This window comes from Ascaphus truei, chromosome 3 (assembly GCF_040206685.1).
Source record: "Ascaphus truei isolate aAscTru1 chromosome 3, aAscTru1.hap1, whole genome shotgun sequence".
In the NCBI taxonomy this organism is placed as follows: domain Eukaryota; kingdom Metazoa; phylum Chordata; class Amphibia; order Anura; family Ascaphidae; genus Ascaphus; species Ascaphus truei.
The window spans coordinates 244,582,023-244,605,817 of NC_134485.1; the positions used below are offsets into that span (position 1 = coordinate 244,582,023).

A 23,795-nucleotide genomic window follows, 5' to 3' on the forward strand; every position below is an offset into this window, starting at 1 on the left:
ACCTCTCATCATCATCCTCATATCTCCCCCAGAACCCCTCACTATCAACCTTTGCGATATTCCCCATCTATCTCTCATACCGCCATCTCTCCCCCTCACCCACACACCTAATACTCCCTCTCCACAAACACACAATACCCCACTGCACACCACACACATCCCACCCCCCATGCACCTCACATCCTTCTCCCCCCCCCCTGCACCTCACATCACTCTCGCCCCCTGCACCTCACATCACTCTCCCCCCCTGCACCTCACATCACTCTCCCCCCCTGCACCTCACATCACTCTCCCCCCTGCACCTCACATCGCTCTCCCCCCCTGCACCTCCCATCACCCCCCTGCACCTCCAACCACCCTCCCCTGCACCTCCAATGACCCCCCCCTGCACCTCCAATGACCCCCCCTTAACCTCTTATCACCCCCCTGCACCTCCAATGACCGCCCCTGCACCTCCAATGACCCCCCGCACCTCCAATGACCCTCCCTGCACCTCCAATGACCCCCACACATCCAATCACCCCCCCTGCACCTCCAATCACCCCCCTGCACCTCCAATCACCCCCCCTGCACCACCAATCGCCTCCAATCACCCCCCCCGCACCTCCAATCATCCCCCCTGCACCTCCAATCACCCCCCCTGCACCTCCAATCACCCCCCCCCTGCACCTCCAATCACCCCCCCCCTGCACCTCCAATCACCCCCCCTGCACCTCCAATCACCCCCCCTGCACCTCCAATCACCCCCCCCCCGCACCTCCAATCACCCCCCCCCCCGCACCTCCAATCACCCCCCCCCCCCCGCACCTCCAATCACCCCCCCGCACCTCCAATCACCCCCCGCACCTCCAATCACCCCCCCGCACCTCCAATCACCCCCCCTGCACCTCCAATCACCCCCCCTGCACCTCCAATCACCCCCCCCTGCACCTCCAATCACCCCCCCTGCACCTCCAATCACCCCCCCTGCACCTCCAATGACCCCCCCCTGCACCTCCAATGACCCCCCCCCTGCACCTCCAATCACCCCCCCTGCACCTCCAATCACCCCCCCTGCACCTCCAATCACCCCCCCTGCACCTCCAATGACCCCCCCCTGCACCTCCAATGACCCCCCCCTGCACCTCCAATCACCCCCCCCTGCACCTCCAATCACCCCCCCTGCACCTCCAATCACCCCCCCTGCACCTCCAATCACCCCCCCTGCACCTCCAATCACCCCCCCTGCACCTCCAATCACCCCCCCTGCACCTCCAATCACCCCCCCCCCTGCACCTCCAATCACCCCCCTGCACCTCCAATCACCCCCCCTGCACCTCCAATCACCCCTGCACCTCACCCCCTGCACCTCACATCACCTTTCCTGCACCTCACCTCAATGCACCTCACATCACCCCCGGGACCGCGGGGAATCGCCGCCATTTTTATTTATTTTTTAAGTTTTTTTTTTTTTTTAAATCTCATTGCGGGCCGCACAGAGAGGCCGGCGGGACTGTCTCTTGTCACACGTGTGATGCTGTGGCGATGCAGATTAATTCCCTTGTTTAGCCCCTGTCCCGTCTCACCTATGTAGTAGCAGCCTCCTGGGCATTTCATGCACATGATGAGGCACAAGACATTGCTGGAGGAACAGGTGACCTTCCTCTGATTTTGTACTCCAGATTCCTGTGTGGTATTTGTATTGTGCCCGCTGTGTGGAGCATTGCGCAGATTTTGCATCTTGCGTCCTGGCATGGTCTTGTCCCGCATTCAGTTGTACTGTTGAATACTTTACTCCTCACCATTTTCATGCGATTATGAGGTTGTCTGTATAATAATAAGGGTGTTTCAGGGAAGACCTGTTGCAGTCTTGTATCTTCCTGGAGAATGGGTTGTAGTTCCCTGGTGATCTTGCATAGGGCTTCTATGTGTGGGTTATATGTGACCACCAAAGTTACCCTGTCGCTTGTCTCTTTCTGTCTGTATTCAAGGAGATCACTTCTTGTTATTCTGGTGGATTTGCTGGTCTACAATTCTGTGGTTATATCCACGGTTTATGAAATCTGATCTCATGGCTGTAATCCGCTGGCCTGTCTGCTGCGTCGGAGCATATCCGTTTGTATCGTATGGCTTGACTGTAGATGGTTGCATGCTTAGTGTGTGTCGGGTGGAAGCTATTGTCCCTCAAATAGCTGGCTCTGTCCATAGGTTTGCGATATACAGAAGTCTGTAGTTGGTTGTTCTTTATAGTAATGGTGGTGTCTGGGAAATATACTTCGTCCGGATGAGTTTGAGGTTGATGGTCGGGTGGAATGTATTGAAGTTCTCATGGAACTTTAGGAGGTCCTGTTTGACAGAGGTCCAAATCAGGAGGATGTTATCGATGTAGCAAAGGTATGTAAGGGGTATGAAAATCAAAATAAAGTCTATGCAGTAGCATAGCTATAGACCGGGAAAAGCCTGGAGGCCTGCTCTCCCCGGCCCCACCCCTTGCACGCACATTAATTCCCTGCAGCAGGAAATCCCTTCCTCTGCAGGTTGACGGGGTCAGGGGGCGGGACCCTGAGATGCAGTAGAGATGATAGAGGGGATATTCCTTCCTCTGCAGAGCCTCCATAGGTGGGCGGAGCCTAGGTCAGGGCCTCAAGTAGTGCAGCATGGGACTGGAGCTGCTGCCTGATAGACAGGCTTGGAAAGGTGAGAGGGAGGGAATAGGTTAAATCACAGGGGTAAAAGCAGACATAAAAGGAAAGAAGACAGAAAAGAAGAGACAAAGAGAAAATGAAGTACAAGAGAGAAATACATAAGAGGGAAAAGAAAGACATGAGACCCCAGAGAGAGACAGAGGGAGGGGCAGAGGGAGGCAGGGAGAGAGAGCAGAGACATGAGGGGATCCTTTAAAAAAAATTACTCAGGGGCCCGCACCTGTCTAGCTATGCCACTGAGTCTACGGTATCTTTAGTATAGGATGGCGTCTTCTGTACCAAGTGTTGTACAAATTTGTCTATAAATATTGATAGTGGTGGGGAAAGTGAGTCTGTTCCTGCAACAATTGGTCTTCCTGGGGATGCTTGTGCATTTTTTATGAATCTTCAGTAGTATGTAGATTACTGGTATAATTCGATATTTAGAAATCAGAAACTTTTTTTTTAAATAAATGACATTCTGTATAAATGCCTGGTCAAACTCATTTCAAGATGATACTCTGTAAATCGGAAGCTGGGTTGCTTGACAGTACTCTGTAGTGGTTAAGGTCGGTGAGCTGCCGCATCATTTCTTGATAATAGCCCTTATCCATAACCACACTTGATTCCCTTTGTCAGCAAGTTTAATAATTATATTCTTGTTTTGTTCCAAATCTCGTAATGTCTTATGTTCTAGACATTCGAAGTTAGTGTGTTTAGTGGTATGAAGTCTTCCAGTCAAGTAATTCCATGTGTTTTGTCACAAGGATATTGAATGTAATTATAGAGGAATTCGTAATAAGCGGACACTTCAACATAAATTCCAGTAGTTCGGGATGTCTGGTTTCTAGGATGGGAAAGTTGAGTGTACCTCCTAACTCAAGCCACCATTAATCGCTTAAACAAGGTCCAGGAAATGATAGAAATCTCATTATATTTACTATATATTTTTTTTCATTGTTTCTATGTTTGTGTAAAAAGAAAATAATATTGGGATAAAAAAAAACACACACACACATATATATATATATATTTTTTTTTTTTAAAAGCAGTTAAAAAAAATATTTTAGAAAGTTATTGTTTAGAAGAATACACATGAATAGGTCAGAATAAGTTTTACATCAGATATACTAAAGTGTAAATATGAGCAGGAACGGTAGCTGTAAAGTATATTATTGGCATGTTCATCAATAATGCCATTAACAAAGATCTTTTATTTACAGCCATTACAAAGCTGGATGCACTAAATGGACCAAGGCTAAGCAACAGTCTTCCTTAGGCTGTCCGCAGGGTAACATGGCCGCTTTGCTTGTCGCGTGCGCGTTGTCGCCCTCACAGAGCGTCTGGAAGTAAACAGTTGGTGAATGGTTCAGGTGGTGCGTTCCCTTAACTATTTAAAGGGCGATTCTGGGTATGATGATTATACAGATAATTTATCTGAGGAATTGATTGTGTCCCAGACACATTTTGTTCTGTCCTAATGATTCATTAAATACAAGCAATGTTATTGCAATTTCCCCTGTACTTCCATTTTTTTTCTCATGTTTGATCCAATCGGTATTTATTTGTGATACATAGCTCTGTAGTTAAATTATTATTTATTTGTTTAAATATGCCTAATCCTGTTTAAAGAATAACTTTAAAATGATTAATTTGAGGAAGTAACAAGAATGGCTACTTTTAAAACTGGAAAATATTTTCATTAAAACAAGTGTTAATTTCTAAACACAGCAGACGGAGGGGATTAGATTAGTCACTAAATTGTTACCGCTGTGGTGCAATATGCCCCCCATCTCATGTTAAATGAGCACACATCACCCTGTTAGCATTCCACCTTCCACTGCATCGCTTATATTGACACCTTTGCAGCCAAACGTTGCATTCAGTTCAAGTAAAGGGGAAAAAGAAAGTCTACATCGTTTTCTAATTTAAAAAAAAAGAAAGCATTTTAACCTTACATATGTGTTCTTATTTCCAATAAACTGACCTGTGTGAAACAAAAATGTGGGCCGGCATGCTTTACATCCGAGGTGGGCAACCCTGTCGCCAATCGCCACAAAGTGGCAAATTGGCCATGAAAGTGTGGCGAATGAGTTTGCCAGCTCCCGCAGTAAAATAAACTTTTTTCCTGACGGCGTGTGCTGGTTTCCGCTTTCTGAATGAGTCATTGACGCAACACAGCCATCCAATACTCCCCTCTGGCTTCAGTTGGAGTCTAGAACCGACATTGAACTATTTTTTTTATGGGAGCTAAAATTTGTAGTGACGCAAGTAAACGAAAAGCATGGTGTGGCGATTTTCACTTCTCGTTCGCCACACCTGTGGCTACATTGAAAAAATAGGTTGCCCACCTCTGCTTTACAGGTTCCATGATTGTCGTAGTTTCGTTTTAGGTTTTGATTTTGCACAACACCAAGATTGTGGCGAGTAGGGAAATGACAAAACAAACAGTTGAAGGACACAAAAAAGGTAGTACACCCCAAGTTTATAGAGCACATATCTCATGGTCATTAATGAATTCGGTATGTTTTGCCATCTTGATGTTTTATGGACATGTCTTCTCTAAAATGAGTACAAAAAATAAAAATCAAATTTATTTAAATTGGAAAAAGTACAACATTTGAAGCAAGGACTAGCTTTAGATGTTATAATGCCTCACAGTACTAATGGCTGAGTGCAAAATAATGCACAACAAATCGCCCTCTAGAACTAAAAGGGCAGATTTGGCACCATGTTCGGTTTCCCAGGAGTGAGGGTATGGTGCCAAGTTAGGGACAAGCACTTTTACAATGTGGATATTTCACTCAAACTTTACAGAAAAACAGCATATCTATGTATATTTACACAGTGAGGTTATTCATTAAACTGCTATAGTGCCGATCGAGACACTATCACACAAACTCTTCAATTCAATGAGTTTCTCTGCGACGGTGCCCTAATCAGCACTATTGCAGTTAGATGAATAACCCCCCACACACAGGGGCTTATGCAGAGAGGATCGAGATTAACAGGGAAAACGGCAATGAAATATCCACAAATTTGGGATATATTATGGCCGTATGCAGAAAGCGCCGTTACCTTCTTTTAGCAGATGGTAGTAAAATAGCCAAGTTTTCCTGGCTACCTGGAACACGCCATAGTAAAGGGCAGAATGGCGCGTTCCAGCGCTTCGGTCCTTCTGGCATTGCACGCTAAAATAGCATGGCGCGTTCCAGGTACTCGCCACGAGTTTGCCGAGTTTTAAACCTCAGAAAAATTTTCAGGGCACTTTTAAAAATCGCGCCATTTTCTTCCGAGTTTAAGGATTTCTGGCAATTTTTTTCGCCAGAAGATGGCGCTATTTCCTTATCTATGCTCTCTGCATAAGCCCCATAGATCTTTACAACACTGAGTGACTGAATGCAGTCTAACTCACTACTGTTCAAAGGATGTCATTGCTTTCTAATGCAGCTATAATTGCCCCAATGGTAGGTAAAGCATACATCACTTTTCTAGTTTAATGAAAACATACGTTGCCACATCTGTTGCCTTTATGCAAGTTACAGCACAATCAAGTTTGTTTATAAAAAAAAGCATAACTGTTAGGGATTCTGTTAACTCCCTTGTTGCTGAAACAGATATTGGGGTCAGGGCACATCTAAAAAATATATATATATTAATAGATGGAATGTATTTTGTTTGTTTCAAACTGCTGCTCTCTGTGAAAAATCTGACATTAGATAGGTCCTTTCACTTGTGCCTTTCGTCAGTGTCTTCTGTGCCACAGCTGTCCATATAAATGAAATAAAATTATTTTGAAATAAAATGTGTCTTGCTTTTTAAAATACGCTCGATTCAAGTCACAGACTTCAACCAGCATTTATTTGCAATCTGAATATTTTCAGAAATGCACAAATCTCTGCTTAGGCTTAACATGTTGGGCTAGGGCATTTTGCTGCAACCAAATGACCGCCGGCGTTTGGCCACAACTCACCCGGCCGTTTCACCACCAAGGTAAACGACTAACCTTATCACTTACCATAAAACAACCCCCTACCTTAAGCACCATTAGTGTACTAAGCCCTTACTGCTAAAACTCTTACAGTTAACCCCCTTTGCCAACACTAACAACCCCACAGTTAACGCCCTACTCTAAAATGTACCTTCTCGTCAAAGCAGCCAGGGGCGGGGGGATTCCCCTGCAGCTAAACACCGGCAGGGACTTGGTCGCAACCAAAATGTTGCATTCCGTATCATGTTTATCACAAAAGATTGATCATTTAGTTCAGCGGTGCGCAAACTGTGGGGCGCGACCCCCAGGGGGGTCACGAGACTGCCGACGGGGGGCACGGGGTTTACAGAGGCCCCGCACGCTTCCCGCAGGCACTTAAATTAAGTGCCGGGGGAGCTGCAGGGCCTCTGTAAACCTAACTTACCATGGCTCCGGCGGCTTCCTCCCTGCGTCGCCATGGCAACGCGGCGTCAAAATGACGCTGCGAGGTCATGTGATATCACGTTGCTATGGCAACGTGACGTCATTACGCCAGAGCGCGGGTAAGTTGGGGTTGGGGGGCGCAGGAGTGAGGGGACAGCCGGCAGGGGGGCGCAGGGAAAAAAGTTTGCGCCCCCGATTTAGTTCATGAATTGTCGTGCATTGAGACAGCTTTGTTTAAATCTGAATATTTTGATCAGACAAAATCTAAGTCCGCACAGTATACCTTTTGTTTCTGATCAGACAAATACTAAAGTTGTGTACATCAGATCCTTTCATGTCAGTAATGAGGCATACTTTACCTCCCCCGAAGTTATTACGTGAAATAGTTTACGTATTGCACCAAGCATTGTTAGTGTGACAGCATAGAGACTCCCAGTGACTTGAATCTGTGTTTTTGTGTTGTAGTGCCCAGCTCGACAAGATTGCAGCATGATGAACAACTCTGACCCACACAATGAGGATATCTGTTTTATGGAAGTTTTAGCAGGAATCATACTAAGAAAACTAAACTTGTCAGATTTCATAGCTGAACAAGTTGGGTGCGTCTACAAAGTCTAATTACAGTACAGTTCTGCCCCCAACTCCACTCCTTCCCGTAGCATATGTTCCCATTATTGAATTTCTTATGAAGGCTTTCACAACAGATTTAAAAATATTTATTACTAAAATTTACAGTTACAATTTGTAATATTGCCAAGTTTGGTAGCATAATTGCAGCGGGAAATCCTGTGTTTCTTCTTAGGTTGTGATGTAAGTACATGCTGAGTAATGTTTGTCAGGACTGCTCTGAGGTTGACAAAATATAGAACTCATCACAAAGTTTTATCTGCATGCTTGAGAATTCAGCATCATATATACCGGACTTATTAGAGAGAGAAAGCACTCAAAAGAAGAAGGTTTCAACTTGAAATATCAAGATGCAGGTTTGGAACAATTTGCTCCAGAAGAATAAAATGACTGCTTATATTATATCCACTCCTCCCCTCCCACCACCCCCCAAAAAAAAGTATAGTGGAGTAGTAATACTTCCATTTTTATTAAATCAGAACCTTTTATCTAAAACAAAAAAGTGCAGTATTTACAAATCTGTACAACATAATTAACCGCTTACACAATGCATCTGATAAAAATATATATATTTAATTGACTCTGTACTTATAAAATGTACAGAGCACATCTGTGAAGTTCCATCCCAGGGCCAGCGACAGTACGTACAATAGAACCAGAAGAGCAAATGGGTACAGAAGTATCACGGTGTTTTTCAAAAATGGCAATGCTGCAGGGAGAAGAGAAGAACAAGAACAGTTTGTGAAACATTTTAGTAAGACGCAGCTAGCTTTTTACGACCTTTAAATTAATCACAGTCCTTCAGGCTATTACACGATTACATATCACCCAATCATTTCAAACTGTAAGTCCTTTATAGCCACACCAAAATAAATATACACACACACACACACACACCTGTAAAATGTTAGTGCCTGCTCTTTGACCTTGTACTGGTAAAAGTTACCTTTTCTGCAAGATTTTTTTTATTTAGTAAATGAATACTTTGAATAAAATATTTGCCAAAACACTGTTACTTTTCTCAATTATGCTGAAACCAATACTGCCCCAACATAAAAAACCTGGACTTTCAAAGTGCAATATTATGCTCTACTCTAATTATATTTGCTGACAAAGCAGATCTGCATGGTTTAAAACAAACATTTTCCTGAACGCTGCTCGAACAATTACTCTGAGCGCTGTGGCAGACAGGGGTTCTACTTTCAATTTGTTTCCTCATTGCTGCTGTCTGGTTTCTGTTGTGTATAATTACAATCTCCTGTCAATTGGAAAGAAGGAGTACACTGACTGCTAACCTGAAAGTTGCCCTACAGTATACTGCAAAGTTTACCTAGCAGAACGGAAGAATATTGTATACTTTTGCAGCGTGGATATCAACCCACAAACAACCCTGACTAAATGTTTTTTGCGCTCTTTCATTTCTTCCACTGAACACCTCTGGAGGAAGTCACACTGATGATTTTCTTCATTACAAATGTAATCTATCCTGCTTTAACTCTGCTCTTTTTCTTGCCAGAGTTACTTCACCTCTCATAAACAAGGATACATCAAACCCATGCCAACTCTGCTCTGTTTTTGACACCCTTTGACCTACCGCCACACCATACTCCACCCCTTCCATTACACCCCAAAACTTTGCTGATTATTTCAAGTGCATGGTTGAAACCATCTAGAAAGAAATTCCCTCTGTCCTTTCCATACCCCTCCTCCATCTGCTTATCTCCTCTCCAGTTACAGAGGAAGAAGTAGCTCTCCTGCAGCTCTCCTCAACCTCCACTACAGTCAGCCCCAACCATATTGCCTCATCTCCTGAAACCTCTCACTTCTACCATGGTCCCCATCCTCACTAACATCTTTAATCTCTGTGCTCTGGTACTTTTCCAACAAACTGTTAGACCTATTCTTAATAATAACAACTCCTTAGACCCTACCGCCGTCTCCCTCCTGCTTCTAAACCTTAGAACGTATTGCTTCTTTACATATACTTCACTTTAACTCACAAGACCTATTGATCCTCTCCAATCAGGCTTCTGAACAATATAGTCTGAAGAACCCACTCGCCAAAGTAGCTAATGACGTCCATATTGCCAAATCTCAACGGAACTAGTCTATTCTGATTCTTCTTGACCTCTCGTCAGCTTTCAATACTGTTGGCCACACTCTTCTACACATCTCTCTCCATTACAGTCCATTCAAAATGCTGCTGCCCTAATCCTCTTCTGTTCTTATAGGCACGTATCTGCTCCTGAACTCGGCAGGCTTCCTATTCATTTCTGTATTTAACTAAACAAATACTACTCGTTACTTTTGAAGGCTCTACACTTCTCTTCATCGCCATATATCTCAACTCTGATCTCGTTATACACATACAGTACTTGTTCTTACGCTCACCCAAGGTGGTCTCATCTCTGCACCTATTACTTCTACAGCCCTCTCCTGTCAAACCTCTCTCACTAATCTCTCCCTACCTATTGAACGCTCTTCCACTCAATATTCGTGAAGCACCTTCACTTTCCACATGTAAAATCCACCTCGTAAAAGAAGCAGTTCATTAAATGTTTTAAGTCTCTGCTGCGAACTCCACATGCACTTGACCTCCCCTGTCTGCACTTCCAATAATGCACTTTTTACTCCCAATGTGTCTAAGCCTCCCAACATAACACTTTGATTGTAAGCTCTTTGGGGCAAGATCTCCATTAGCCTTATGTCATTTACATGTTCCATTTACTCCCGTTGCCTGTAATGTACATAATTTCCCTCCTCTTGTAATGTTGTAAAACGCTGCCTACATGGTTAGCGCTTATGTAATTCCATACCTAACATTTACCAGAATTTTGTACTTAATCGCTGCCTGAACAGCTTTTGTTTTCTTTCAATGCCTTTGATTGGCTTTAGGCAGCATTGCAAGTTTGCTGCTCTAAAACAGACAGGTTTTGTATAACTAGATTTGTTTTTAAATCCAAAGTAAAAGCTGGTATAATTGCTGAACACTACCGGCCCATTGCAGACGGTGGGAATGGATTGTGATTTAGCAAAGATGAGCTCCCTGTGCAGGAAGGAAAGGACGTATAGACAACGCACAGCGCTAATAGGGCAGCTCTAGCAGAGATTTGTAGACAAATACAATTGTGAGAAGAATATTTTGATATTCAACATTTTACCTCCACTGTGTTTGTTATTCTGTTTTCTGTACTATTGCGTTCACAAGCAAATCACGGTATTTATAATAAGGGGGGGGGGGGGGGGGGAAAGAGTCCAGCATTGCTTACCACTGTATCCAAGGAATGTGATATAGATGTAATAACCAATGGCAATTAGCCAGAAGGTGTTTCCAACCAAGTATCCAACAAACCACTGTGATAAAATCACATCTGCAAAAGAAAGGTAGGTCTGTGTGATGTTGCAGGCAGAAGCATGCAGTAGTACAAACAGCTTCACGCAATGGTTTACTTACGATTGATGAAAAATAACTGGATGAAATGCAAAATGACGAGAAGAGGATAAAAGGCATTTAGATGAACATCAAAAGCGTAGCCCCACTCCACGTCACTTTCTTTACCCTGGCGCTTCACCATGTACTTGTTAGAAACAAACCTGACCGGTAAAAAGAAAAGGACACGGACTGTCGATTGATACCAGGAAAATGTAAATATCATTCCTCAAAGGATAATTCAAACATTCAAAACATTTTTAAAAGGTTTTGTAAAGGAGCTTTGAGACCAAATAAGTAACACATTTTAAGTATGTCATGACTGACATCTGTACTATATCTTTATAGGCGCTTACTGGGTATCTGTGTGTTTATATCTGTACTATAGTAAGCGCTTGCGCCCATGACGTCGCCCAAAAACAAATGCATTGCCGCCACCGAGTGCGCTTATAGTAAGCGCGACAGCGACGGAGCGAAAACTGGTAGGCGGCAAAATTTGATTTTTCAAGGGCTGTCACCTCATGTGACAAACTTTTGCCTGTGGCGACGGGTGATGTCGTCATCGACGGCACTATAAGCGCGACCTTAGGAGCAACCTGTTTGCATGGACACCCAACCCCAGCCAATGATATAGTGTTGCTACCCCGTTTGCTTGGTCCCCGGGGAGTTTTGTAGCAGCAGCTGATTGGAGTTCAGCTGTAGCTGGGTGTGTTCTCAGTGGGCAGGTTCAGCTGTTATGGCGGGTTTCTAAGTCTGTGTTTTAGTAACATGCGCTCATCAATGTGCATAAAACACACACACACACACACACACACACACACACACACACACACACACACACACACACACACACACACACACACACACACACACACACACACACACACACACACACACACACACACACACACACTCTCTCTACTTGAAAATAGCAAAGCCAGTACAACCAACCTCACACTGATGAGACCCATTACGTTTGAAACATGTCTGTGAGTGGTATCTCTGGCTTTGCATCTGATTCCCATGCTGTGCCTAAAAGCTGTGTTAACAGTGAGCATTAGCGTATAAGGGTTCCATGTAAAAATGGATTTCGGGCAAAAGGTGACACGGTGTGCTCATTTGCATGTCATTTTCCAGAATCCCTTGCTGCAGTGGAACACTGTATGCTAGGTGATAATGGTGAAAGGCAGGGTTGCAGACCTGTCTAAGACATGTGAATGTGCTCACAAGTGATCTTTTTATTTGAGAGATAGATATACGTAGAGATATAGATAGGTCCCAAAATAATTGGACACTGGCACAATTTTCATAATTTTGGCTCTGTACGCCACCATAATGGATTTGAAATGAAACAACCGAGATGCAATAGAAGTGCAGACTTTCAGCTTTAATTCAAGGGGTTGAACAAAAATATCGTATGAAACTTTTAGGAATGGCAACCATTTTCATACACAGTCCCCTTATTTCAGGGGCTCAAATGTAATTAGACAAATTCACACAATCAAATAAAATGTTAATTTTTAATACTTTGTCGAGAATCCTTTGCAGGCAATGACTGCTTGAAGTCTGGAACGCATGGACATCACCATACACTGGGTTTCCTCCTTTGTGATGCTTTGCCAGGCCTTAACTGCTGCTGTCTTCAGTTGTTGTTTGTCCGTGGGTCTTTCTCCGTTAAGTTTTGTCTTCAGAAAATGAAATGCATGCTTGATCAGGTTGAGATAAGGTGATTGACTCGGCCATTGTAGAATATTCCACTTCTTTGCCTTAAACTCCTGAGTTGCTTTCGCAGTATGTTTTGGGTCATTGTCCATCTGTAAAGTGAAGCGCCGTCGAATCAACTTCGCTGAATCTGAGAGGACAATATATCCCTATACACTTCAGAATTCATCCGGCTGCTTCTGTCTTCTGTCACATCATCAATAAACACTAGTGACCCAGTGCCATTGTAAGCCATGCATGCCCATGCCATCACACTGCCTCCACCGTGTTTTACAGATGATGTGGTATGCTTCAGATCATGAGCCGCTCCAAGCCTTCTCCATACTTTTTTCTTCCCATCATTCTGGTACAGGTTGATCTTAGTTTCATCTGTCCAAAGAATGCTATTCCAGAACTGGGCTGGCTTTTCTAGATATTGTTTGGCAAAGTAATCTGGCCTTTCTATTCTTGAGGCTTATTAATGGTTTGCACCTTGTGGTGAACCCTCTGTATTTGCTCTCATGAAGTCTTCTCTTTATGGTAGACTTGGATAATGATATGCCTACCTCCTGGAGAGTGTTCTTCACTTGGCTGAATGTTGTGAAGGGGTTTTTCTTTACCATGGAAAGGATCCTATGATCATCCACCACTGTTGTCTTCCGTGGATGTTCAGGACTTTTTGTGTTGCAGAGCTCACCAGTGCGTTCTTTTTTTCTCAGAATGTACCAAACTGTTGATTTGGCCACTCCTAATGTTCCTGCTATCTCTCTGATGGATTTTCTTTTTTTTTTTTTGCAGCCTAAGGCCGCGCGTATAGTGCCCTTGACCGCGACGTCACCAGTCGCCGCTAGCGAAAGTTGTATTTCGCGTCGCGGGCGACCAGGCTCCTGATTGGTTCAGGGGCTGTCACATGAGGCGACAGCCCCTGAAAAATCAAATATTCCCGCTTCAAAAAATCACGTCGCTGTCGCGTTTAATATAAGCGCACGCGACAATGCATTTGTTTTCGGGCGACGTCGCGTCGCCGGCACTATAAATGGCCTAAGGATGCCCTGTTTCACTTGCATTGAGAGCTCCTTTGACCGCATGTTGCGTGTTCACAGCAACAGCTTCCAAATGTGAATGCCACACCTGGAATCAGCTCCAGACCTTTTACCTGCTTAATTGATGATGAAATAACGAAGGAATAGCCAACACCTCTCCATGAAACAGCTTTTGAGTCAATTGTCCAATTACTTTGGGTCCCTTGAAAAAGAGGGTGCTACATATTAAAGAGATGCAATTCCTAAACCCTTCCTCCAATTTGGATGTGAATACCCTCAAATTAAAGCTGATAGACTGCACGTTAAGCCCATATTCATTATTTAACTGTAACTTGAATTTATTTTGGTACACAGCCGAAATAACAAAACTTGTATCAGTGTCCAATTATTTCCAGGCCTAACTGTATATGATGATGATGATGATGATGATGATGATGGTTGCTGGTGGAGATATATGATGATGATGGGTGCTGGGGGAGATATATGATGGTGAGGGGTGCTGGGGGAAATATGATGATGATGATTTTACCTGTGCGGCCCAAATTTGTTGTCCTTGGAGCAGTTCGGCCCTTCTCACTTTACAAGTTGTGCAGACCTGAACTATAGTATCTGCCATCACAGTCTCCATGGGTAATTAATTCCATATTTTAATTTCCCTTACTGTAACGAAAGCTTTCTTTTGTTGCTGGTGAAATCTCCTTTCCTCCAACCCCAATGGATGACCCTGCATTTGTACTGCCCTTGGGATAAATAGTTATTTTGAAAGCTCCATGTATTAACCCCGAATATATTTTTATATAGTTATCATATCCCCTCTTAGACGCCTCTTTTCTAATGTAAACTAATCTAATTTAGATAACATCTCCTCATAAGTCTATCACCTTTATCAATCTGGTGGCTCTTCTCTGCACTTTTTCTAGTTCCAGAATATTTTATGGAGTGGTGCCCAAAACTGAACTCCATATGCAGATGTTGTCTTACTAATGCTTTATACATACATACACAATGATGCTTACTTCCCTTCCAGTCATACCATGTTTAATGCAAGATAAGCTCTTATTTGCCTTTGCAGCTACTGTCCGACACTGGGCCATATTAAACCTCCTCATCGACTATTTACCTGCCCAAGTTTCCAGTTTATCCAAGTCCTTCTGCAGAGAAATTACACCCTGCTCCGATTCTATTACCTTACACAATTTAGTGTCATCAGCAAAGATGGAGACTTTGCTCTCGATGCCAACCTCAAAGTCATTAATAAACAAGTTAAAAAGCAGGGGTCCCAGTACCGATCCTTGAGGTACTCCACATACAACATTAGCCCAACCTGATAAAGGTTACATTTATGACAACCCTCTGTTGTCTATCCTTCAACCAGTTTTCAATCCAGGTGCAAATATTTTTTACCAAAACCAATTTCCTTTATTTTGTACACTAAACTCTTGTGTGGCGCCATATCAGAAGTATTTGCAAAATCTAAGTAGACCACAACAACTGCATTACTCAGATCGAAATTCCTACTTACCGCCTCAAATAAACCAATATGGTTAGTTTGGCATGACCTATCCTTTATAAATTCATGCCGACTACTGCTAATGATTTTGTTTTCCATTAGGTATTCTTGAATATTATACGTACCAAACCTTCAAGTGGCTTCCCCACAATTGATGTCACAGTTTGGCTATTACTTAGACATTAGGCTTTAGAAATACTGTAGTTACCTGCAGCACTACAACTGAGACTACAAGGGGTGGGGTTTAAATGTGTCAACTAAGCTCCACGTCAGGGTGGGGGAAAGGGAAAAGGAAGAAACCCCACAATGGGATGACCCGCCCCATAAGTGGCCTAGCCCACACCTGAAAGTGTGAATAAGAATACTTGCTATTCAGGCACAGACTGCTTACCAGGAGCACAATCTGACAGCTGATGGACCATGCACAAAGAGGTGTGTTGGGTCTTGCGTTGATCCAAGATGGCGGCTGACCAGCAGGGACCAAAATAATTGATGTGCTCCGGGGTAGTAACACTCCTACCTCCGCAGAGAGTAGAGCAAAAATGACTGTCAGATGGTCCTTGATGGGTCGGACTTATCCTGGAGTACAGGAAGTATTTTTTTCTCTACCTTTCGTGGAAGTAGAAGTGTTAACCCAATCAGTACTGGCTACCATGGGGACAACGAGGAAATAGGGACATAAAGAACAGGTCATTGAGGAGACCGACACAATAACTCCTACAGCTGTCTCATTGGGTGTAAGAATGTTATTCACTTATACATTTTGAAAAAATATATATGTTTTATATATATTCTATCACATAACTGGAATACAATTTTAATTAATGCCCCCCTCTTCCCACCAGTCACCAATAGCATTGTTGGTTTACGCTACAGCCATACATACAACCTCAAGATACAATATGGAAAAAAAAATCAGTGTATAAACATACCACATTAAAGTTGCGATAAGTAGTCCAACACCTACACAGTCTATGAACACAACCCAAAGTAGCAGTGTCAGCGTCTGAAAAAATCCCATGTCCAGGACAAATCCAAACCCTAGTGTAGACACTGAAACAAATAAAACATGCCGTCAATTCATTATGCAGTGCCAAACATCTGACACTGAACCATTTGTAGACAGTCCACTGTGAATGCTACTTAAATGCTGATAAAGCTGTTTATTACAGTGGTTCCCATAGAGAAATGCCAAACTCACCTATCACAAAGAAACCTAGTTGCCTGTGTTTTCTTCCCTTTAGGGAAATAAAAATGGTGGCCATCTCTCACTGATGTCGTGGGCCAATAGGCAGCAACAGCGTCATCAGGGAGGATACAGCACTTATTCCCTCACCTGCTGTCTCTGTAAGTTCCCCTTCAAACCTCTTAGGTTGTAAGCTCTTCGGGGCAGGGATTTCCTTTCCTATTGGCTGATTTTGCTGCACTTATTGTATTATTATAATTCCCTGCACTGTATTCTTTGTGAAGCGCCGAGTACACTTTTGGCGCTATATAAATAAAGACATACAATACAATAATCTTCCTGCTTCCATTGGATACCTCTTTAAATGCCCATAAGGGAACACCGGTAATTTAACCAGTATCACATAAAATAGCGCTGTTAAACTCCAGACACCACGGTTTTAATTCTGTAGGAGTGTCGATTCTAAATTGGATGGAGTTGCTGCTTTAAACATCATGTGAATGGAGGTGAAAAACCACCGCCACAGCAATCAGTCAGTCCAAGTCCAAACAAATCCGGTGATACAAAAGGCTTTAATGGTTTAAGACACACACACTAGACAGCAGGCTACATCACCACCTCATCCTCCTCCTCAAACTTTAAACATCATGTGACTGCTGGATGAGCATTTTAGAAGGATTTATTAGTAGTCTAATGTGGCCAATCCTTAAGAGAAAAAAAAAATGGTATACAAAATAGGGCTCAAAACAACAAAAGAAAAATCAAGTTGGCGCCTACCTCTAAAAACTGTGTAGCCAGACTGTAATAGAAAAAATTGGAAGGTATCACTCATTTAGATACAGCTCACTGTGTAATCACCCTTCCCAAGAGAAAGCAGGATATACAACCTTAGTTTGAACTCAATTAGGCTAAGGTCCCGCTGGAGGCTGCTGCATGCGCGCCTTGCGTTCTGGCGGCGCGCACACAGCAGAGAACCACGATCTGCAGTCTGTTAGGAGCGATCAGAGGAGCGGGGGGCGTGACCTAAACGGGGCGGTGAGTATGACAGGAGGCCACTGAAAGCTTCCATTACAGGGACCCCAAAATATTATTGGGATAATAACAGCCACCCTCTATCATCCCCCTAATACTGTCTAACCCTCAATACACACCCCAAAATCATTCTAACGCACGACTGGCACCACCCCACATTCCAGGCACGGCGATGCAGAATTAGTAACGTGGAGTTCCGTTCCCTGATAAATGACAAGGCAGCGTGGGAGGTTGTAAGCAGCATAGAAGTACTCGGTATAAATGTATAAGTAGTATAACATGTTCCTACATAAACACACAGTGACACTTTCGTCCCTAAATAGCACTGATTTCCTTCTCTGTCTGTGCTCTGTATATCCCACAGTATGTGTGAGGTCCGTCAAAACAAGATGACAGTTGCTGCGCTCCCATTGGCTCACAGCGCACCATGTGACCGCGTCGCCGCACGGGAACACAATCACGCCTCGTGAGCCTACATGGAAGGAGACACTGGGGCCTGTCACTACAGAGGTGAGTGACTGGTGTGCGACGCGCACGCACGGTGACCGGGCCTTTCCTGACAAAAGGCCCATGAAGGCAAAAAACATTTTTTTGCATTCTCCAAAAATAAAATGGCATAAGATTCAAACCACGCTTGGATGTCCTGCTTTCTCCTTGATGAATACACAGCGAGTTATTCCTAAGTGAGTGCTACCCAAATTGTTGCTATTTTTTCTAAATGCAACAAAAAAACGATCACTGTGTGTGTTTGAAGGAGTGTTCTCTTAAATAGGAACATTCCTTCTCCTTTCAACAGGACAGAATGGTACAGAACTTTTATCCAATCAATGGCTCACACGAACATACCACAAAGCCAGATACTCAGCAGCACCAGAAACGCTGGATCGTCCCTTGCCCATTGGTCCTTGGTTTGCTTCCTGTAGTGGAAGTTTCTGTAAACTTTCTGCGGTGATGTGAAAAGATAGAGCATCTGCCAAATAGCGAAATCAAAGTCCATCTGCCTGAAGCGAAAGAGCCTCCTCAGGTACTTGTAGCGTTTGGCTCCTGCCGTGTGCCTTGCTGCATCTCGAGAGCTTAATGAGCCATTGCCTTGGGTCTTGGAGTTCAAGGAAGTAGTTGGCAACATTTTGACCTGCAAACATTAAAAAAAAACTGGAATGAAACCTGCAGTGCCTCGAATAAAAGAAGCAGTCAGCATTGGATTACTAAAGTCTTTAAAAGGCTTAAAGTAATATCACCTATGTGGCCTCCGGTTCTATTTTATCTAAGAGCATCTAAACGTCAGAATACCTCTTACAACAATGTAAGAGTTGAGAACTACCTTAATCAAGTAACGCAATTCATTGTTTCTTAAATGTGTTTCTATGGTAATATATGATGTTTAGTATGTACATCTACAGTGGCGGATTTCCCATTAGGCCCGGGCTTAGGGCAGCGAAATTTGCGGGCGCCAAAAATTTCCGCCCCACATGCATCTGCCGAGCTCTCTGGCCTATCGGACCTAATGGGAATGCATTTACATGTGCCGGCTGCCGCCCTCTATCTCCTTTGGAATCCCAGTGTCAAATGACGCCGCAGACGCCCCATGACACCTCGTTGCCATGTCAACGCAATGTCAAATGACGTTGCGTCACCACGGCAAAGTGAGGCCGTGCGCCAACACCGTGACGTCCGTGGCGTCATTTGACGCTGGGATTCCAAAGGAGTTGTAGGGCGGCATCAAGGAGGCGGCAAGGAGGCAGCCGACACATGTAAGTGCCCAGTGGCGGCGGATTTTCAATTGTCAGGGTTACAGGTATGTAACGGCGTTACATTCATTCCAATGTGGTTTAGAGGCTCGCCCAACAGCATACTGAATAAGGGCCGGAGAGTTTGGAGCTGTTACCTACACAACATCAGACTATGATTCAAAAAAGTATTTTCAGCAAGTATATATAAAGTACTCACTTTTACTTCTTACAAGTATATGATGTGAAGATCTGGGCCTTTTAAGGGTAGTTTAGGTGCTTGTCTTCAGGGACAGGCTCTTCCTACTGAACACACACAAACAAAAATGACAACAACAAACAATACATAGTTTAAAGAAAATGTAGATTATATAGTTACATAGTAGATGAGGTTGAAAAAAGACGTGCGTCCATCAAGTTCAACCTATGCTAAATGTAGACAACAGATACTTTATCCTATATCTATACTTACTTATTGATCCAGAGGAAGGCAAACAAAAAACCCCAGTGACATATCATCCAATGATAACTCATAAGGGGAAAAATTAATTCCTTCCTGACTCCAAGAATTGGCAATCGGATTATTCCCTGGATCAACATCCTTCCCATGTATACTTATTTGGTAAATCCTTGTATACCTTTCCTTTATGTAAGAGACATAACAATTTCAAGGCTATACATACATACATACATACAGTATATACATATCTAAACTTAAGTATGTTATAAAATAGGTGGAAAACAAATACCATTTTTATGTCAATAACTAGCACAATAAGTTTAGCTGCTTATAAATGTTATGTGAATACCAAATGAAGAGATATACTACAATAATAATCACTAAAGAACTATATGGCATAATAGGCATACATGAAACAGGGTGGGAAAAGGCCTCAGGGATTACATGTTATTTTGGTGAGACTAGTCAATTAAAAGAGGATGTAATGCCGTCATACTCCGTGTAATCTTATTTCAAAAGCTCTATATGTGACTTGCCAATATTAATCACATGCTGTTGGTTTTGGACATGTAAATTTATTCCAACAATAAAATGTTCCTATCCGGATTCAGTGTGCTTATGCACCCCTTACATCAGCTGATCTATTAACAATTATTTGTGATAGACAAGTTATCAATACGTAATTCAAACCTTTTCACACATTGAAAACATAATGTTATTACATAGAACATAACTATCTTTGTGGGATCAGAGTCTTGGATTTCTGTGTGTATTTGAGAAAGTATACATGTGTTGCTTGCTGACATTACAGCATGATTGGATAAGAATAATAAACATGGCATGGGACAATGGGGCTTAGCTATAGCCTGTGCTCTTGGGGGGCCCTCTCTCCCCCCTGTCAGCGGCCCCCTGCCCGCACATTAATTCCCTGCAGCGGGCAGGAAGCACAGAGGGAAATCCCTTCCTCTGCAGGTGGGCGGGGCCTGGGTCAGGGGGCCTGAGATGCATTAGGACAGAGGGGAAATCCCTTCCTCTGCAGTGTCTGTATGTGGACATTGACTAGGTCAGGGGTGGGGCCTCAAGTCATGCAGCGTGGGGCTGGAGCTGCAGCCTGAGAGACAGGCTGGGACAGGTGAGAGGGAGGGGAAGGGTTAAATCACAGGGGTAAAAACAGACATGAAAAGTAAAGGATACAGGAAGGAATTGAAACAAAGAGAAAATGAAGTACAAGAGATAAGTACAGAGAAAAGAAAGACATGAGAGAGAGAGACCCCAGAAAGAGAGAGACCCCAGAGAGAGACCCCAGAGAGAGAGACCCGAGAGGCAGAGAGAGAGACCCGAGAGGCAGAGAGAGAGAGAGACCCGAGAGGCAGAGAGAGAGAGAGACCCGAGAGGCAGAGAGAGAGACCCGAGAGGCAGAGAGAGAGACCCGAGAGGCAGAGAGAGAGAGAGAGAGAGAGAGAGAGAGAGACAGAGGCAGAGAGAGAGAGAGACAGAGAGAGACAGAGAGAGAGACAGAGAGACAGAGGCAGAGAGAGAGACAGAGAGACAGAGGCAGAGAGAGAGACAGAGAGAGAGAGACAGAGGCAGAGAGAGAGAGACAGAGGCAGAGAGAGAGACAGAGAGACAGAGGCAGAGAGAGAGACAGAGAGACAGAGGCAGAGAGAGAGAGAGACAGAGGCAGAGAGAGAGAGAGACAGAGGCAGAGAGAGAGAGCGAGACCCGAGAGAGAGCGAGACCCGAGAGAGAGCGAGACCCGAGAGAGAGCGAGACCCGAGAGAGAGCGAGACCCGAGAGAGAGCGAGACCCGAGAAAGAGCGAGACCCGAGAGACGAGAGAGGCATTACTTTTTTTTGCCTGGTGGCCCGCACATGTTACATAGGATGAAGCACTTTTTACTACCACACATACAGAACATATATGTTTTATAATTCAGATAGAGCAGTGATTATCAACTGGGGGTTTGTGAATCTGTAAGAGTTCGTGAGGGGTCTCCAAGGGGTTCACAAAAACCTGTAGTGGCGTGTCGTGAGTTCTGAGCCCGTGAGGGGGACTGCACACTTAGTAAGGCACCAAACAGCACCTCTGAGTCTACGGTATAGATGTAAATTACAACAGGAGCTTACAAAGTCGCTCCCCACAAAGCTTTGCATCCACAGCGGCAAACCACTGTGGGGCAATTTGGAAGTTCCCGCAGTAATTGACAGCTATACCAGCTATGACAATAGGCCCTATCTATATTCAATATTCTACCACTTCGGCACACAAACGGTTAACTTGAGTTACAAGTTACATCTTAAAAATGACATGTTTTTGTTTTATTGGGGTTCGACCAGAATGACCCGGCCTGTTTTCTGTGTTTGTCTAAAAGTGAGGTTATCTAAGAGCAACCTGCTCTGAGATTGTGGGGTAATTGAAATTATAGACACACAATTCTTGTTGACAGTGGAAGTATCCAGCGCGTATTTACGTAGCTTGAAAGGCATTCCTCGGCGATCTGGATAAAAACAAGAGGGTGTGTCCAGGAAGACATTCCACATGTCTGTACAAGTTTACTAAAAATACATGATGTAATTCACCAGAATAATGAATATATCTGTGACATTTAAAATCGTACAGATTAAATTAAACATGCTGAGCAATAAATATTAGTATCATATAGAGAGACAATGTTATGCAGAGTAATAGATTATAAAGGCAGAATTACAGAACATGCTGGGAAGATCAGCCTTGCAAAGCACTTCATGATGCAGAGTGTGATAGTGTCATGTAGGGCAATATTACAGGGCGCTATAGAGTCACGCAGGGCACATTCCAGGGCACTAGTGTCACGCAGGGCGCTACAGGGTCACAGAGTGCTACATAACGCGGAGGGGCAGTGTCACTTAGGCTGATATTGCAGAGCGCTATAGTGTCACTTAGGCTGATCTGCAGAGCTCTATAGTGTCACTTAGGCTGATATTGCAGAGCTCTATAGTGTCACTTAGGCTGATCTGCAGAGCTCTATAGTGTCACTTAGGCTGATATTGCAGAGCGCTATAATGTCACTTAGGCTGATATTGCAGAGCGCCCTAGTGTCACTTAGGCTGATATTGCAGAGCTCTATAGTGTCACTTAGGCTGATATTGCAGAGCGCTATAATGTCACTTAGGCTGATATTGCAGAGCGCCCTAGTGTCACTTAGGCTGATATTGCAGAGCTCTATAGTGTCACTTAGGCTGATATTGCAGAGCGCTATAGTGTCACTTAGGCTGATCTGCAGAGCTCTATAGTGTCACTTAGGCTGATATTGCAGAGCTCTATAGTGTCACTTAGGCTGATCTGCAGAGCTCTATAGTGTCACTTAGGCTGATATTGCAGAGCGCTATAATGTCACTTAGGCTGATATTGCAGAGCGCCCTAGTGTCACTTAGGCTGATATTGCAGAGCTCTATAGTGTCACTTAGGCTGATATTGCAGAGCGCTATAATGTCACTTAGGCTGATATTGCAGAGCGCCCTAGTGTCACTTAGGCTGATATTGCAGAGCTCTATAGTGTCACTTAGGCTGATATTGCAGAGCGCTATAGTGTCACTTAGGCTGATATTGCAGAGCGCTATAGTGTCACTTAGGCTGATATTGCAGAGCGCCCTAGTGTCACGCATAAAAGGCTACAGGGTCAGAGAGATAATGCAGAGCAACATGACGTCACACATAGCGCTGCGTTGCTAGCTCCCGACACTGACAACGGGGTAATCCTGTCACATGACTGCATGACGTAGTACACAGGCGGGTAACACAGATGTGTGCAGGGTTCTAGCACGCGCTCCTCCTCGGATCTCACCTGAGCGGCGGCTCCGCACCTCCCGCGAGGCCCTCACTTCCTGCAACACAGCCCTGAACACGTAGCGTCTGTGACCGCGCAAGGTGCGGCGGAAGCAGACCTGGAGGGAGAACACGGCATGCCGGGATATGTAGTTCTTTCTCCTTCCTGACTCTGTCCATCCCGTGACCTAGCTCAAT

At 44.0% G+C, this 23,795-nt stretch overlaps 1 protein-coding gene across 3 annotated transcripts; it reads right to left on the minus strand.

The window, feature by feature from the left end:
* Positions 1-7,776: 7,776 nt before the first annotated feature.
* On the minus strand, positions 7,777-23,772 carry UNC50 (unc-50 inner nuclear membrane RNA binding protein). 3 transcript variants are annotated; one of them, XM_075590515.1, is made up of 8 exons: positions 23,617-23,688; positions 22,225-22,290; positions 19,554-19,639; positions 18,453-18,738; positions 16,321-16,441; positions 11,159-11,298; positions 10,974-11,075; positions 7,777-8,413 (listed from the first exon to the last, which is right to left on the minus strand). In XM_075590515.1, exons 4-8 carry the CDS (start codon positions 18,730-18,732, stop codon positions 8,277-8,279), a joined length of 780 nt encoding a protein of 259 aa, XP_075446630.1. In that variant the 5' UTR covers positions 18,733-18,738; positions 19,554-19,639; positions 22,225-22,290; positions 23,617-23,688; the 3' UTR covers positions 7,777-8,276. The 3 variants fall into 3 exon arrangements, with proteins under 3 accessions (XP_075446630.1, XP_075446629.1, XP_075446632.1); XM_075590514.1 differs by lacking the exon at positions 22,225-22,290 and having other exon boundaries at positions 23,617-23,772; XM_075590517.1 differs by lacking the exon at positions 22,225-22,290 and having other exon boundaries at positions 19,554-19,636; positions 23,617-23,689.
* Positions 23,773-23,795: the final 23 nt, after the last annotated feature.